At 36.4% G+C, this 15,843-nt stretch overlaps 1 protein-coding gene across 4 annotated transcripts in view; it reads right to left on the reverse strand.

The window, feature by feature from the left end:
* CARF (calcium responsive transcription factor) overlaps window positions 1-15,843 on the reverse strand; it is a 61,010-nt gene that overhangs the window by 20,584 nt on the left and 24,583 nt on the right. For 3 of the 4 annotated variants that reach the window (XM_043995595.1, XM_043995594.1, XM_043995596.1), the window contains one exon: window positions 1,548-1,737. In XM_043995595.1, coding sequence (XP_043851530.1) covers window positions 1,548-1,737 — 190 coding nt within the window. Of the gene's footprint in view, window positions 1-1,547; window positions 1,738-15,843 lie in introns of those variants that run through there. The other variant, XM_043995597.1, reaches the window with a different exon arrangement.

Here is a 15,843-nt window from a genome sequence, read left to right on the forward strand (position 1 = left end):
TAGGATGGCAAAAGGAAGCATTCTGGTCTGCAGCCACCCTAGAAAAGAACTTTGGGGTTAAATAGGTTTTCCTGTAGAGAAAACTTGAGCAAGTGGGTTTTATACCTTTTCTCTCTTCCACTACCTCTAACATTTCACATGAATCTAATCTTGGTATTGCACCTGAGATTCTCCAAATTGTATGTGAAACTTCTACAATATACCATTACCCATAACATTACTCATCTCAGCGCTCTTTTAAGCCCTGCTTTGCCCTAAAGTGGTTCTTTTGGGATAACATCAAATCATATTCCTAGAAACTGTGGTGCTGGTTTCAGAGATGTGAACAAGATTCAATAGCATTCAATTCAATTCAATTCAAAATTCAATAGCATCAGTACTTTAAATATTTATGCAAAAAATGTTTATGCAATGTAAAATACTATAATATTATATAGCTTTTATATTATTCCCTCAAGATAGCAATTCGACTATTTTATTTTTTTACTCAACTATTTTATAATGACTATTTCTCTTTTCCCCCAAAAGTTCTAGCAAAAATAATGGTAAGAATAGTGGGAGAAAGGAACTTCAGAGGAAATGATTATTGTTTTAAGTGATAATACACCTGGGTTATTAATTTCTTCCACTAAGGGCCTATTCTGATGCCTCACTGTGACACGGAGGTAGCACCAGTTACCTAAAAAAAAACACCAGTGAAACATAGGGTCCAAAAATCCCACCAAGCTGGGAAAACTTCAAAGAGAAGCCAAGCAAAGGATTATGTATCATCAGAGGATCAGCCTCATGAGAGGTGTTTTGATCTATATCAGGAAAAGAAATAAGTATAATGATGAAATCATAGGTCTTTTTAAATATTTATATTAATATTGTCAAGAAAAATATTTTTCTTTTGTGTTTTTTTCTAGCTATAGAGAACACTATGAATTTGTGGTAAGAAATAGGTTATTTTTAAATTAAAAAGTTGATTTATGGGGGCAGCTAGGTGGTGCAGTAGATACAGCACCGGCCCTGGATTCAGGAGGACCTGAGTTCAAATCCGACCTCAGACACTTGACACTTACACTTACTAGCTGTGTGACCCTGGGCAAGTCACTTAACCTTCATTGCTCCACAAAACAAAACAAAACAAAAGTTAATTTATTTACTGACAGTTTTCTTTTTGGCTTAACTTTTATTTAAATCTACCAAAATTCAGTTAATGACAGGCAGCATAGAGCAGTAAACAGCTAGAGCTAGCATTGGAGTCAGGTTCCAGTTCCAATTCTGACACATCTTGGCAATGTAACCCTGGGCAAGTTATTTAACCTCTCAATGTCCCATGAAGCATTACAAATTACTGAAGAGTGGCCCATCTACATTGGTAGTTAGGGTTTCCTCACCATCAGTTCCTTATATTAATGAAATCATAGGAGCAGAGGAGGTAAAAAAACAAAACAAAACAAAACCAACCCTCAATTATCATTTGTCAAAGTGAAAATACATTATCTTAGGAAAACCTAATTGCCTTTGGAAAACAAAATATTAAAAATACTTTTCAAATTTACCTGCATTGACAAAAGGAATTCCATCATATGGCACATACTGGGACTTCCACATCAAGCGTGTAGCGGGTTTTGCTGGGCTTGGAGATTGCCGTGTCCCCCATGTAGTCTTTGTCTGCTGCTTGTGAAGCGTTAGGACACTTTCTAATTCTGTCTCACTCACACAATAACCACGGTATGAATCTCCAATTTTCTGCATGGATTAGAGGTTAAATAAGAAAAGTATTTTTTTAAAAAAAGAAAACTTGCCTTATTGCAAAAGAAAAATATTTTGAAATTTTAACAGGTAAATCACCTTTTAGGCTGTGATACAACCAGAATACTATTTTGTATTACAAAATATTTAGCCCATTGCCTGGCACATAGTAGACACTTAATAAATGTGTATTGCTTAGAGGAAAAAAATAGCACTCCATTAATGATTAAATAAGAAAATACAGTGGGTATGGAACATACATATGGTAGTCTAGGGAACAGCAACTTTTTGTGTGTGTGTGGTTTTTTGTTGGTTTTTTTTTTAGTGAGGCAATAGGGTTAAGTGACTTGCCCAGGGTCACACAGCTAGTAAGTGTTAAGTGTCTGAGGCCGGATTTGAACTCAGGTACTCCGGACTCCAGGGCCGGTGCTCTATCTACTGCACCATCTAGCTGCCCCTGACAGAAACTTTTTAAAGCTGGAAGTATGTATGCTTAAGCACCTAGCTGCTCAAAGGCTAGTTAAAATGACATTTTGATTTATTAAAGCAATGAGTAAAAAGTGGACATAATAGTACCTTGTCTCAGAGTAGTATAAAATCATGTCACTGACAAGTTAAAACTTAAAAAACATTTGATTATTTCTTTCCTGGGACAATGAATCCCAAGTTTAGCCTCAGAAGATCTGCCTATACCTAGAAAAAAGCACTACCAAAAAATTTATTCAGATGACTACTCTTCTAGAAAGAACCAAGGGCTACTCCATAGTGAGGTATATGGAGCTGTAAGGCTATGTATATACTTCTCTCCCATAGATGACAAGAGTGGGAGTATAGACTAACGTGGGATTAAAGGTTTAGCTCCTTTACTGGCAATGGATATTTGAATTTTAGGGAATACATTTAACAAATATATAGGCACTAGTATACATGTTGCTATGGCTATCCTTTTAACCCATAGCAAAAATTTCCCTGTAGTAAAAAGTGAATCTGATTCCATTTTTAAAATTACATTTATTTTTAATTTATGGAGTAAAACAAGCATTTCCATAATATAGTATAGTAAAAAAAAAAAAAAGAATGAGTGCACATGAACCTGCAAATCTATTATGTACAATTTACTATTCCTTTTAAATATATAAAATAGTTATCGTGTAAATTTTTTCCTTCCCCCCTTAGCCCCACCCTAGAGATGGCTACCATCAGCATAAATAGGTTTATATAGTGTATCTATGTATGTCTGTGTATATATATGTAGAATTATTTATTCATAAACCAGGAAAATGAAAATCTAATTGTGTCTGTATGTATTCACATGTATGTACAACAGCTTAGAGCACTAGATTTCTATCTGGAATTTTACCTTAGTGATAAATTCAGAATTAGGTAACATAATCAAGACTATGTGAGGAAATAAAGAAAAAGTTTTTAAAATTGATAATATCACCGATGTCTAATTCAAAATATAGAAACCCTAACATGATCTTACCAGATACACCTTACAGTAACACAAAAAAATCATAAAAACTTTTTTAAAAAGCAAAAACAGGGGCAGCTAGGTGGGTCAGTGGATAGAGCACCGGCCCTGGATTCAGGAGTACCTGAGTTCAAATCCAGCCTCAGACACTTAACACTTACTAGCTGTGTGACCTTGGGCAAGTCACTTAACCCCAATTGCCTCACTAAAAAAAAAAAGAAAAAGAAAAAAAAATTTAAAAATTAAATTAAATTAAATAAAAAATAAATTAAAAAAAGCAAAAACAGAAATTTTTTTCTGTCAATAATTACAAGATTGATATCAAATTCCTTTTAGTAGAGAGCCAGCCAGTGGACTACAAGTGAAGAGTATTGCATATACTTTCAGATGTGGTCATTGTGATACTTTGCTTTTCTTAGCTATTTTTCTTTGTGACAGAGGAGAATTCTTTTTGGTGGGGGGACAAACTGGAAAATGCTGTTAAAAAAGCATAATTTTTTTTAAATTAAAAGAAAACATAGTTCAAGAATAAGAAATAGGGCTTGGCCTGGAGATTATAAAGAAGCTTCATATTACATATGTATCATAAACACTTTCTTGCCAAAGTAGCAAAACAAATTAAATCCAAAAATGAAATTGATTATAATAGAAAGGAAAAAATTGATTAATCAAGTGGAAGTCATTTTCAAATTGATTGTCTATGTGGTCAGAGAATTGTAAAGATAAATATCAGTACCAAATAAAAACAAATTATAAAAATGAAAAAACATGGTACACAATTGAGTCAACTCCAACTAGATTACTTAACAAACTTCTGATACCTTCAAAATGAAAAGGGGAGAAAATGTCTCAGGTAGAAAGTACTTAGTAAAAAGATATGACAGCAAAGGGAAACATGAGTTTAGATTATAAACTAATTTGTAAAAGATTATATAATTCATTTGTTAAATTGAAGTAAAAAGCAATTCATTAAGACTTAAGTGGACTGATACCAAGTGAAGTGAACTGAAGCAGGAGAACATTGTACACAGTAACAGTAACATCATGCCATGATCCACTGTGACAGAATTAGCTCTTCTCAGCAATACAATGATCCAAGACAATTCCAAAGGACTCAGAAAAAAGAACTGTGGAATCTGGATGCAGGTTGAACCCTACAGTTTCTACTTTTTTTGTTTTTTGAGGTTTTCCCCTTTTGTTCTGATTCTTCTTTCACAACATTACATGCAAAAATATGTTTAATGTGATTGTACATATATAATCTATATCAGATTGCTTTCTGTCTTGGGGAGGGGGGGAGGGGAGGAAGGGAGGAAGAAAAATTTGGAACTCAAAATCTTATGAAAACAAATGTTGAAAACTAACTCTACATGTAACTGGAAAATAATCAAATACTTTTATGATTAAAAAAAAAAAGCAATTCACTACTGTGCCAGGCACTGGGAATACAAAAAACAAAACAAAAAAAAGATCCTTCCCTTCAGCTGAAACAACATGTACTCAGATAAGTCAATATGAAATATATTAAAAGTAAATATGGGGGGGCAGCTAGGTGGCGCAGTGGATAGAGCACCGGCCCCGGAGTCAGGAGTACCTGAGTTCAAATCCGGCCTTAGACACTTAACACTTACTAGCTGTGTGACCCTGGGCAAGTCACTTAACCCCAATTGCCTCACTTAAAAAAAAAAAAAAGTAAATATGGGGCAGCTAAGTGGCATAGTGGATAAAGCACCAGCCCTGGATTCAAGAGGGCCTGAGTTGAAATCTGACCCTTAGATACTTGACACTAGCTGTGTGACCCTGGGCAAGTCACTTAACTCTCATCGCCCTGCCAAAAAAAAAAAAAAAAAGTAAATACAAAGTAATTTTGAGGATGGGAGAAAGCACCATCAGCTAAGAAAAGACCTCAAAAAGAGGAGAGACCTTAGCTGAACCTTGCAGGAAACTGAGGATTCCAAGAGACAGAAGTGAGGAAGTAGAATATTCCAGACAGGGTGGATGGCTTATGCAGAGGCAGAAGACATGATTATATATAAGGAACAACTGGGTTGAAATGTAGAAGTGCAAGGGAGAGTAATGTGAAATCAGTCTGAGAAGATGCACTGGAGTCAGACTATGAACACAACAAAGATTTTTGAACAAGATCAGACTTGTACTTTAGGAATAGCATTTTTTTTGTCTGTATAGAGAATGGATTGGATAGGAGAGAAACTGGAGAAATTGAGACCAATTACCAAGTTATTGAAATAGTCCAGGGCAAGAGGGCTTGAAGTAGAGTAGCAGTTGTGTGAGTAGAAAGGGATGGATGTGAGAGATGTGGTGGAAGTAGTATATGTAAGACTTGGCATATTATTGGATATGAAAAGGGAGGGAGTTAGTCCATAGTAAGTAAACAAGCATTTATTGAGTGCTTTCCACGTGCTAGACAAGTGCTAGAGATACAAAAAAAAAAAAAAAGATGGCCCTGAGCTCAAAGAAATCTCATTTTGAGGGAGACACAAATATATACGTAAGAGATACATAAGGAGTGGATGGAAGATAATCTCAAAGGGAAGGTGGTAGGAACATTGGGGAGTGGGAAGGACTGAAAAAGGCTTGATTTGAGCTGAGTCTTAAAGGAAACCAGGAAAGCTAAGAAGCATATGTGATGAGAGAGAGAGCACTCTAGGTGGTGGTAGGGAATGGTCTAAAGACAGTTGGAAGACTATTGTAGTCCTGGATTGTAGAACGTGTGGAGAGCAGTAAAGTATAAAACTGGAAAAGGTAGGAAGGGGTCAAGTTGTGAAGGGCTTTAAATGCCAAACAGAGGACATTTAAAAAATTGAGCCTGGAGGGTAAAAAGAAGGTGATGTTGGAGAGTGAAGGATGACTCTGAGATTGAGAAATTAGTAGTTTAGGGGCAGCTAAGTGGCACAGTGGATTGAGCACTGGCCCTGGAGTCAGGAGGACCTGAGTTCAAATCCAGCCTCAGAAACTTGACACTTATTAGCAGTGTGACCCTGGGCAAGTCACTTAACCCCACTTGCCTCAATACCCCCCCCAAAAAAAAGCCAGATCTAAGGTTCATTTACATTAAGTAGTTGTACAGATTCTGGAGAAATTAGTAGTTCATCCTTCATTTTCTTTTTTTTTGTTTTTGTTTTGTTTTGTTTTGGGTTTTTTGTGAGGCAACTGGGGTTAAGTGACTTGCCCAGGGTCACACAGTTAGTAAGTGTTGAGTGTCTGAGGTCACATTTGAACTCAGGTACTCCTGACTCCAGGGCCAGTGCTCTATCCACTGCATCACCTAACTGCCCCTCCTTCAAAATAACATCATGGGGTGATGTCTTGACTTGCAGGTGATTTGGATTTAAGTGAGGTGGAGTTGCAAAAAGTTGTCAGCCACACTCTCTCTTCCTGTCCTCAAAGTCCAGTAGCCAGACAAAAGCCGCGGCAGCTTGCAATGGCCTGGAATGCAGTGGTTGACCTCGGCATCTTCAATGTCTGATCAAGCTCTAAGGACTCCACAGTGCGTGCTTCCTTTCTTATGGCCAGTGGAATACATTGTTCTCATCCACCCATTTCACTGAGGGAAGTTTTCCCAGGCTCGGGGTAGACATCCCCCAAATTTATCGATGGCTTTGAGGCCTGTCAGTTACCCTCAACCTGGCTTAGCCCGTCTGTTAAGATGTTGGCTTATTTTTTTTTAACCACTGTGCATGCTACAGCTTCTTGGAGCCACAGATGAGACCTGGGTGAAAGGTGGACACCAAAGGTGGATAAGCAGCCTTGAAAAGGGCCTGGCATCCAAAAAAAAAAAAAAAGAAAGAAAGAAAGAAAGAAGAAAAGGGCTTGGCAAACCCTCAAACCCAAGGTGCTAGTCTTCCATAAGTACCCCACATAGACAGTGCACAATATCTAGACTATAAGTTAGTTACTGAATAAGACAAGGCATGATCTCTCAATATTAGAAAGTGGTCTTCTTAGAAGAGGGAAGAAAACAATGAAATTCAAAACAAGTAACAGTTCACTCAATTAAGAAAGTAAATCAAAACAGTGAATGAGTACTCCATGTATTCAGAGAAAATAGATTTCCTAGTTTTCAACTGGTGGTATCATTAACAGAGAGAAGTTAGAAGAAGGGATGGATCTGGGTGAAAATAAGTTTTGTTTTTTACATTTCTGTCCTTCAAAAAGTATAGAGAGCAAAAAAGGGGGGAGGTTCCTATTATGGATGTAATTCTCATCAACAGACTGGCAGAAATGAGAACCTACTCCTTCCTTGAGTCTGTGATAGAGAAGGAAAGGAAAATTAGGTGTACACCTTTGGTGTCCACCTTTCACCCAGGTCTCAACTGTGGCTCCATGAAGCTGTAGCATGCACAGTGGTAAAATTAGCACGTACACGTGCTCTAAATTTGGAGAAAGCAAATTTGAAAGTATTCAGAGAAAATATATGGAGAATTGCATGGAATAAAATGTTACAGGGAAAGTCAGCTAAAGAAAGATAGGAAATTCTTAAGAATTAAATTCTGAAGACACAAGTGCAAAACATTTGCTAAGGAAGAAAAATAGAAATTGTTGGAAGAAAGTGATTTGGATATACTATGAAATAAAACATTAAATTTTTTTGTATTCTTTTTTTTTCCAACTTTATTTTCAGCTCAAATTTTCTTAATCTCACATCTCCTCTCCACACTGAAAAATCAATAAAATCAAAAATTGTTACAAAAATGTATAGTCAAGCAAAACAAATTATTGTCTTAGCTGTGTTTTTTTTTTTAATGCCTCAATCTCTACTCTGAGTCCATCACCTTTATCTAGAGTTGGGCAGGATGCTTCAGCATGAGTGCTCTGGAATTGGGGTTGGTCAATATGTTGATCAGAGTTCCTTGCTTCAAAGTTGTGTGCCTTTCCATTACTGTTTTTGTAAAGACTGTTCTCCTGGTTTCTGTTCACTTTGCATCAGTTTCATACAAGTCTTTGCAAATTTCTTTGAAACCACACATCATTTCTTACAATATAGAAATATTCCATCACATTCATATAGCATAACTTGTTCAGCTATTTCCAAAAGAAGGCCTTCTCCTCCTGCCCAATTTCAAATCCTTTTCTTTCTAAAAAATTTCATTTACTTATTTACTTTTTATACATATTATTATTATTATTATTATTTGCAGGGCAATGACTTGCCCAGGGTCACACAGCTAGTAAGTGTCAAGTGTCTGAGGTCACATTTGAACTCAGGTCCTCCTGAATCCAGGGCTGGTGCTTTATCCACTGCGCCACCTAGCTGCCCCTTCAAATCCTTTTCTAACACAAAAGAGCTGCTATTAATATTTTTGTATAAACGGGTCTTTTTCCTGTTTCTTTAATTTCTTTGGGGAATAGACCCAGTAGTGTTATTATTGGCTCAAAGGGTAAGCAGAGTTTAATAGTTTTCTGGGCATAGCTCCAAAGTGCTTTCCAGATTGGCTAGACCAGCTCACAGCTTCATCAACAATAGAATTGTTTTCCTATAGCCTCCTGGCATTTGTCATTTTCCTTTTTTGGTCAACTTTGCCAACCCAATGGACGTGTTTTGGTGTCTCAGAGTTGTTTTAATATCCATTTCTCTAATTATTAGTAATTTAGAGCATTTTTTCAAACTCTTAATAGTTTGTATTTCTTCCTCTGAAAACTGCCTTCATATCCTTTGACTTTTATCAATTGAATAATGCTTCTTATAAAATTGACTCAGCTGCCTATAAATTTTAGAAATGAGACCTTTTTCAGAGAAACTTGATACAAAGATCTCCCCCCCCCAATCCCGGTTCTCTTTCAAATGGTTTTCTTTATGCAAAAACCCTTTAACTTTGTGTACCAAAGTTTTCCATTTTACCTTCTTTGAACCTTTCTACCTCTTATTTGGTCATGAATTTTTCTATTTTAGGTTTGATGTAATTCTTCTATCCTCTTTATTTGTGATGTAACCCTATTAATCTAAAGCATGCCTCCAGGGGCAGCTAGGTGGCACAGTGAAGAAAGCACTGGCCCTGGATTCAGGAGGACCCAAGTTCAAATCTGATCTCATATATAAAGCATGTCTCCATTTGGAACTTAATAGATGATATGAGACGTTGATCTATACTACTTTCCAGCTTTCCCAATAGTTTTTATTGAATTTTGAGTTTTTGCTTCAATAAGTAAGATCTGGGGGGGGTTATCAAACATTTAGTTCTGTACTCACTTGTCTCTATATTGTTTACCTAATCTGTTCTACTGATCAACCTATTTCTTACCTGATACTAAATTGTTTTGATGATTATGGCTTTGTAGGATAGTTTCAGATATGGTACTGCTAGGCCTCCTTCCTTTCGCATTTTTGCATTAGTATCTTGTTGAGATTCTAGGTCTTTTGTTCTTCCAGATAAATTTTATTATATTTTTCTAGTTCTATAAAGTAATCCTTTGGTAGTTTGATGGGCAAGGTGGTGAACAAGTAAATTAATTTAAATAGTACTGTCACTTTTATTATATTGGCTAAGCCTGCCCACTAACAATTAATATTTTTTTAAATCTTTTTAAAAACAATTTTATTTTAGTGAGGCAATTGGGGTTAAGTGACTTGCCCAGGGTCACACAGCTAGTAAGTGTTAAGTGTCTGAGGCCGGATTTGAACTCAGGTACTCCTGAATCCAGGGCCGGTGCTCTATCCACTGTGCCACCTAGCTGCCCCTAACCATTAATATTTCTCTAATTATTTGGATATCTATTTGTGTAAAAGGTGTTTTGTACAGTTGATAGGTATGTCTTGGCAAGCAGGCTACTCTGAAATATTTTATGGTATCTGTTTTTATTCTAAATAGAATTTCTATCACTTCTCACTTGATTTTGTTAATGTACAAAAATACTAATAATTTGTGGGGGTTTATTTTACATCCCACACCTCTGTTGAAGTTGTTAATTCTTTTTTTAAAATCATAAAAATATATTTTTATTTTCTAGTTACATGTAAACATAGTTTTCAACATTTGTTTTTATAAGATTTCTAGTTTTAAATTTTTCTCTCTCCCTCCCTTCCCAAGACAGAAAGCAATCTGATACAGGTTACATATGTACAATCACATCAAACATATTTCTGCACTAGTCATGTTGTGAAAGAATCAGAACAAAAGGGAAAAACCTCAAAAAACAAAAACAAAAACAAAAAAAAGCACAAATCTGCATCCAGATTCCACAGTTCTTTTTTCTGGATGTGGAGTGCATTTTCTACCATGAGTCCTTTGGAATTGTCTTGGATCATTGTATTTCTGAGAAGAGTTAAGCCTACCACAGTTGATCATGGCACAATGTTGCTGTTACTGTGTACAATGTTCTCCTGGTTCTGCTTACTTCACTCAGCATCAGTCCACTTAAGTCCTTCCAGGTTTTTCTGAAATCTGCCTGCTCATCATTTCCTACAGCACAATAGTATTGCATGACATTCATATACCACAGAAGTTGTTAATTCTTTCAGATTTTTAGTTGGCTCTCTAGGGTTCTCTAAGTAAACCATAATATGCAAGAGGGACCTTTTTTTCTTTTCTGCCTATGCTTTTCCCCTCAATTTTTTTTTCTTGTTTCCTTGCTATAAACAGAATTGCTAGCACTATGTGAATAGTAATAAGGATAATGGACATCCTTATTTTACCTGTGATGTTGCTGGAGAGAAATAGCTATATTATTTTTTTCCCTCCCTTTCTCCCTTCCCCTGTACCCAAGATGGCAAGCAGTCTGATATAGGTTATACATGTGCAATCATGTTAAACAGATTTCCACATTAACCATATTGTGAAAGAAAAAATGGAACAAAAGGAAAAATAGAGAGATAGCTATTGCAGATAATGATGGCTCTGAGTTTCAGTTGTTTTCTTAGATTATATGTATTACATGAAAGCTCTGTTTATCCCAATGTTTTTAGGTGTCTTTGGATAGGAATGGGTTCTGTATCTTGTCACCAGATTTTCTGTATGTATTGATATAATCATATGATTTTCATTGTTTTGGTTAATGATATGATAGATTATGTTGATAGTTTTCCTAATATTGAACCAAACCTGCACTGGTGATATAAATACAGCCATATCAGAGTATATAATTTTTGTATATGTTGCCTTACTGATGTTTTATTTAAAAAATTTTAATCAATATTCATTAGGAATTTTGTCCTATAGTTTTCCTCCTCCCCTAATGCATTAAACTTAAAAAAAATTTAGATGTTATGCCATTTAGTGTGTATATATGATTAGCACTGATATTAATTGTGTCTGGTACCTTTCAGCAAAATATATTTTTCCTGTTGATCTCTTTTAACGGGGTCTATTTTTCCTGCAGCTTTGTTTGAGGTCATGACTGCTAATCCTGCCATTTTTACTACAGTTAAAGCACAATATATTCTGCTCCATCTCCTTGTTTTAACTCAGTACTTTAATGTTTCAAGCGTGTTTCTTTTAAACAGCATATTGTTGGACTCTAGTTTTTAATCTATTCTGCTACCCTTTTTCATTTTATGGATAAGTTCATCACATTTACAGTTCTGATTGCCAATTCTGTATCTCCTTCCATCCTATTCTCTTATGTTTTCCCCTCTCTTTGTTTCCTACCCTCTCTTTTAAGAGTTTGTTTTGGGGCAGCTAGGTGGCACAGTGGATAAATCACTGGCCCTGGATTCAGGAGGACCTGAGTTCAAATCTAGCCTTGGACACTTGACACTTACTAGCTGTGTGACCCTGGGCAAGTCACTTAACCCCAATTGCCTCACCCCCCCCCAAAATTAGTTTTACTTATCTAGCCCAGGTATATAAGATAATTTTTGCTATTTTTTCTTTCCCTTCTCTGTCCCTCCTCCTCTGAGTATAATTTTCTTCTTTCTTTCCATTTTTCTTTTGAGATCAAGACAACAGAATTACTCAGGTCATCTGTATAATCAGACTCCCTTTATGACTCCTGAGGATTATGGAGTTCTGAGAAGATACATTTATCATTTCTCTATATAAGAATGTAAACAATTTAACCTTATTTTTTCCCTTATAATTGGTCATTCATGTTTACCTTTTAAGGCTTCTCTCTCTCTTTTTTTTTTAAGTGAGGCAGTTGGGGTTAAGTGACTTGCCCAGGGTCACACAGCTAGTAAGCGTTAAGTGTCTGAGGCCGGATTTGAACTCAGGTCCTCCTGACTCCAGGGCTGGTGCTCTATCCACTGCGCCATCTAGCTGCCCCTTAAGGCTTCTCTTAACTTTTGTTTGAATGTCAAATTTTCTATTCAGATCCGGTCTTTATATCAGGAATTCTGGAAAGTTCTATATTTCATTAAAGGTCCATTTCTCTCCCCCCCACCCAATTCTATTTTTTTTTCTCTGGGTAAATTATTTTTGGTTATAAGACTAGATCTTTTGCCTTCTAGCTGCCTTTAGCACAGTGGATAGAGTGCTAAGCCTTGAGTCAGGAAGACTTGAGTTCAAATCTGGCCTCAGATTTTCACTAGCAGTGTGAACCTGGGCAAATCCCTTAACATCTGTCTGCATCAGTTACCTCAACTGTAAAATGGGGATAATAATAACATCTCCCTCCCAGAGTTGTAATGAGGGTTAATTAAGATATCTGTGAAGCACTTAGCACAGTGCCTGGAACAGAAGGTGCTTTATAAATGCTTGCTTGATTTGAAACTATGCCCAAAGGGTAATCAAACGGTATATACCCTTTAATCCAGCAATACCACAACCAGGTCGGTATCCCAAAGAGATCATAAAAATGAGAAAAGGACTTACATGTAAAAAATTTTTATAACAGCTCTTTTTGTGATGGCAAAGAACTAGAAATTGAGGGGGTGCCCGTCAACTGGGGAATGGCTGAACAACATGAATGAAATGGAGCCTTTTGTTCTGTTTCTTCTTTATTTCTTTTTTTTTTAAATTTCTTTCTTTCTTTCTTTTTTTTTTTTGTGGGGCAATGGGGATTAAGTGACTTGCCCAGGGTCACACAGCTAGTATGTGTCAAGTGTCCAAGGCTGGATTTGAACTCGGGTACTCCTGAATCCAGGGCCAGCGCTTTAACCACTGTGCCATCTAGCTGCCCCCTCTGTTTCTTCTTTAACACTATGATTAATGTGGAAATCTGTTTAACATGATTGTACATGTATAGCCCATATCAGACTGCTTGCCATTTTGGGGACAGGGAAAGGGAGAAAGAGAGGGAAAAAAATTGGAACTCAAAATCTTATAAAAAATAAATGTTGAAAATTATCTTTACATGTAACTATAAAAAATAAAATATTGTTTACATTTTTAAAAAATGCTTGCCTGCTTCCTTCCTTCTGGAATATCAGAGCTCTCTGCTCCTTTTTGGGAGGGGGCGGGCAATGAGAGTTAAGTGACTTGTCCAAGGTCACAAAGCTAGTAAGTGTCAAGTGTCTGAGGGTCAGATTTGAACTCAGGTCATCCTGAATCCAGGGCCAGTGCTTTATCCACTGTGCCACCTGGCTGCCCCTTCTCTGCTCTTTTAAAGTGGTGCCTGCTAAAATTCTCTTTCTGTAACTTTCTTCTGGAGTCCTCATTACTTGTCTCATTCTTTCCTTTACCACTCTCATTTTGTTGTTAAAATAATTTAGCTCTTTTCAAAAATTCTCATTTCATCTCTTCCAGGAATTCCAGTTGGACTTGAATTCAAACTTTATTTCTCTTTAAGCCTTTGCTTATACATGTTTTTCAGATGAACTATATCCTCGGGGAATGAAAGAACTGGTATATGTGATTACTGAATTGTTAATGATATTTGAAAGACTATGGCAAACAGGTAAGGTACCCCAGAGCTAGAGAAAGGCAAATATTGTTCTTATTTTCATAAAAGAGATGAGAATTATGGGACAATGAGTTTGATTTCATTCCTGGGAATGTATGAATAGGATTAGTGAACATCCAGAAAAAAGAAGAAAAGGATTCATAGAAATTATCATGCATCCATCAAGAAAAGGTCATGTAATATTTTTTGTTTTGTTTTGTGGGGCAATGAGGGTTAAGTGACTTGCCCAGGGTCACACAGCTAGTGTCAAGTGTCTGAGGCTGCATTTGAACTCAGGTCCTCCTGAATCCAAGGCCAGTGCTTTATCCACTGTGCCACCTAGCCTCCCCTAAGGTCATGTAATATTAATCTTATTTACTTTTTGACATGGTTAAGAACTTGGAGTCTCATGGAAATATCATAGATTTAGTATATAAAAATTTTAGTGAAATTGCTTAATCAAGCATCTCAAGTTATTCTTGTGGAAAAGATGAAGAAGTGTGGGTTATATGATATTAGAAGTGGCATGGGCTCAGAATTGGTTGAATGGAGCGACTCAAAAAAGCAGGCATTAATATTTCCATTTCACGTGGAAGGAAATTTCTAGTGGAGCCAGAGACCTTTACTGACACTACGCAATTAAAAAAATTTTTTTTTTTTGGTGAGGCAATTGGGGTTAAGTGACTTGCCCAGGGTCACACAGCTAGTAAGTATCAAGTGTCTGAGGCCGGATTTGAACTCAGGTCCTCCTTAATCCAGGGCCGGTGCTCTATCCACTGTGCCACCTAGCTTTCCCGCAATTTAACATTTTAATTAGTGATTTAGCATCTTTATCAAAGTCGCAGACAACACAAAGTCAGGATGGGTAGTCAACATACTGGATGACCTAGTCAGAATCAAAAAGGATCTGAATAGGCTAGAATACTGGGCTGAATCTAGTGAGGTAAATTTATATAAGGATAAATGTAAAGTTTTACCTGGGCTTAAGAAATCAATTTCATAAGTATAAGATAGGTGTGGTTAGCCAGCAATTAGTCTGAAAAGAATATAGAAGTCTGACTAAACTTCAAGCTCAACAGGACTCAACAGTAAATGTGACAATAATAAAAGCTAAAATATTCTGCATTGAGAGCCAAAGCTTCCAAAAACAAAACAATAGTCCAGCTGTACTGTGCCTTGGCTTGACAACATCCAGAAGATTGTGTTCTGAGCATCATGTCTGGCATTGATAAGGCTGAAAAGCATCCATATGAGAATGGTAAAGGGCTTTGAGTTCCTGCCACATAAGGATCAGGTAAGTAACCAAGATGTTTAGCCTGGAGAAGAGAAGGTATAGTGGGGAACATGATAGCTTTCTTCAAGTATCTAAAAGACAGTCATATGGAAGAAGGATCAAATTTGTTCTATTTGGACCCAGAAGACAGAACTAGAATTAATGGTTAAAAGTAGCAAAGAAGGAAATTTAAGCTTAAAATGCCTAACCATTAGAGCTATTCAAAAGCAGGATAGTTTGTTTCAGGAGGTTGTAGGTTCCCTTTCAATGGAGATCTGGCTGTATGTCCACTTGTGAGGTGTAATGTAGTGAGGTCCTTTTTCAGGTATGGATTGGACTATATGGTTTCTTTTAATTCAAACATTCTGTGAAAATCAGTAGATCACAGAATCATAGAAACCATAAGAAGAAAGAGATTCAAAAAAGGAAGAGGTGACTTATAAGAATAAACTATCCTTGCCCAAAGGGAACTTACATTATGAAGAAAAGAAAGATAAGATCAAATTTACTTTGTTTATAAACAAAGTATTTCACACAGAATCTATAGGTACAGAGAAAAATTACACTTTGATAGTAATGT

This window comes from Dromiciops gliroides, chromosome 3, assembly GCF_019393635.1.
Source record: "Dromiciops gliroides isolate mDroGli1 chromosome 3, mDroGli1.pri, whole genome shotgun sequence".
Taxonomy (NCBI): Eukaryota; Metazoa; Chordata; class Mammalia; order Microbiotheria; family Microbiotheriidae; genus Dromiciops; species Dromiciops gliroides.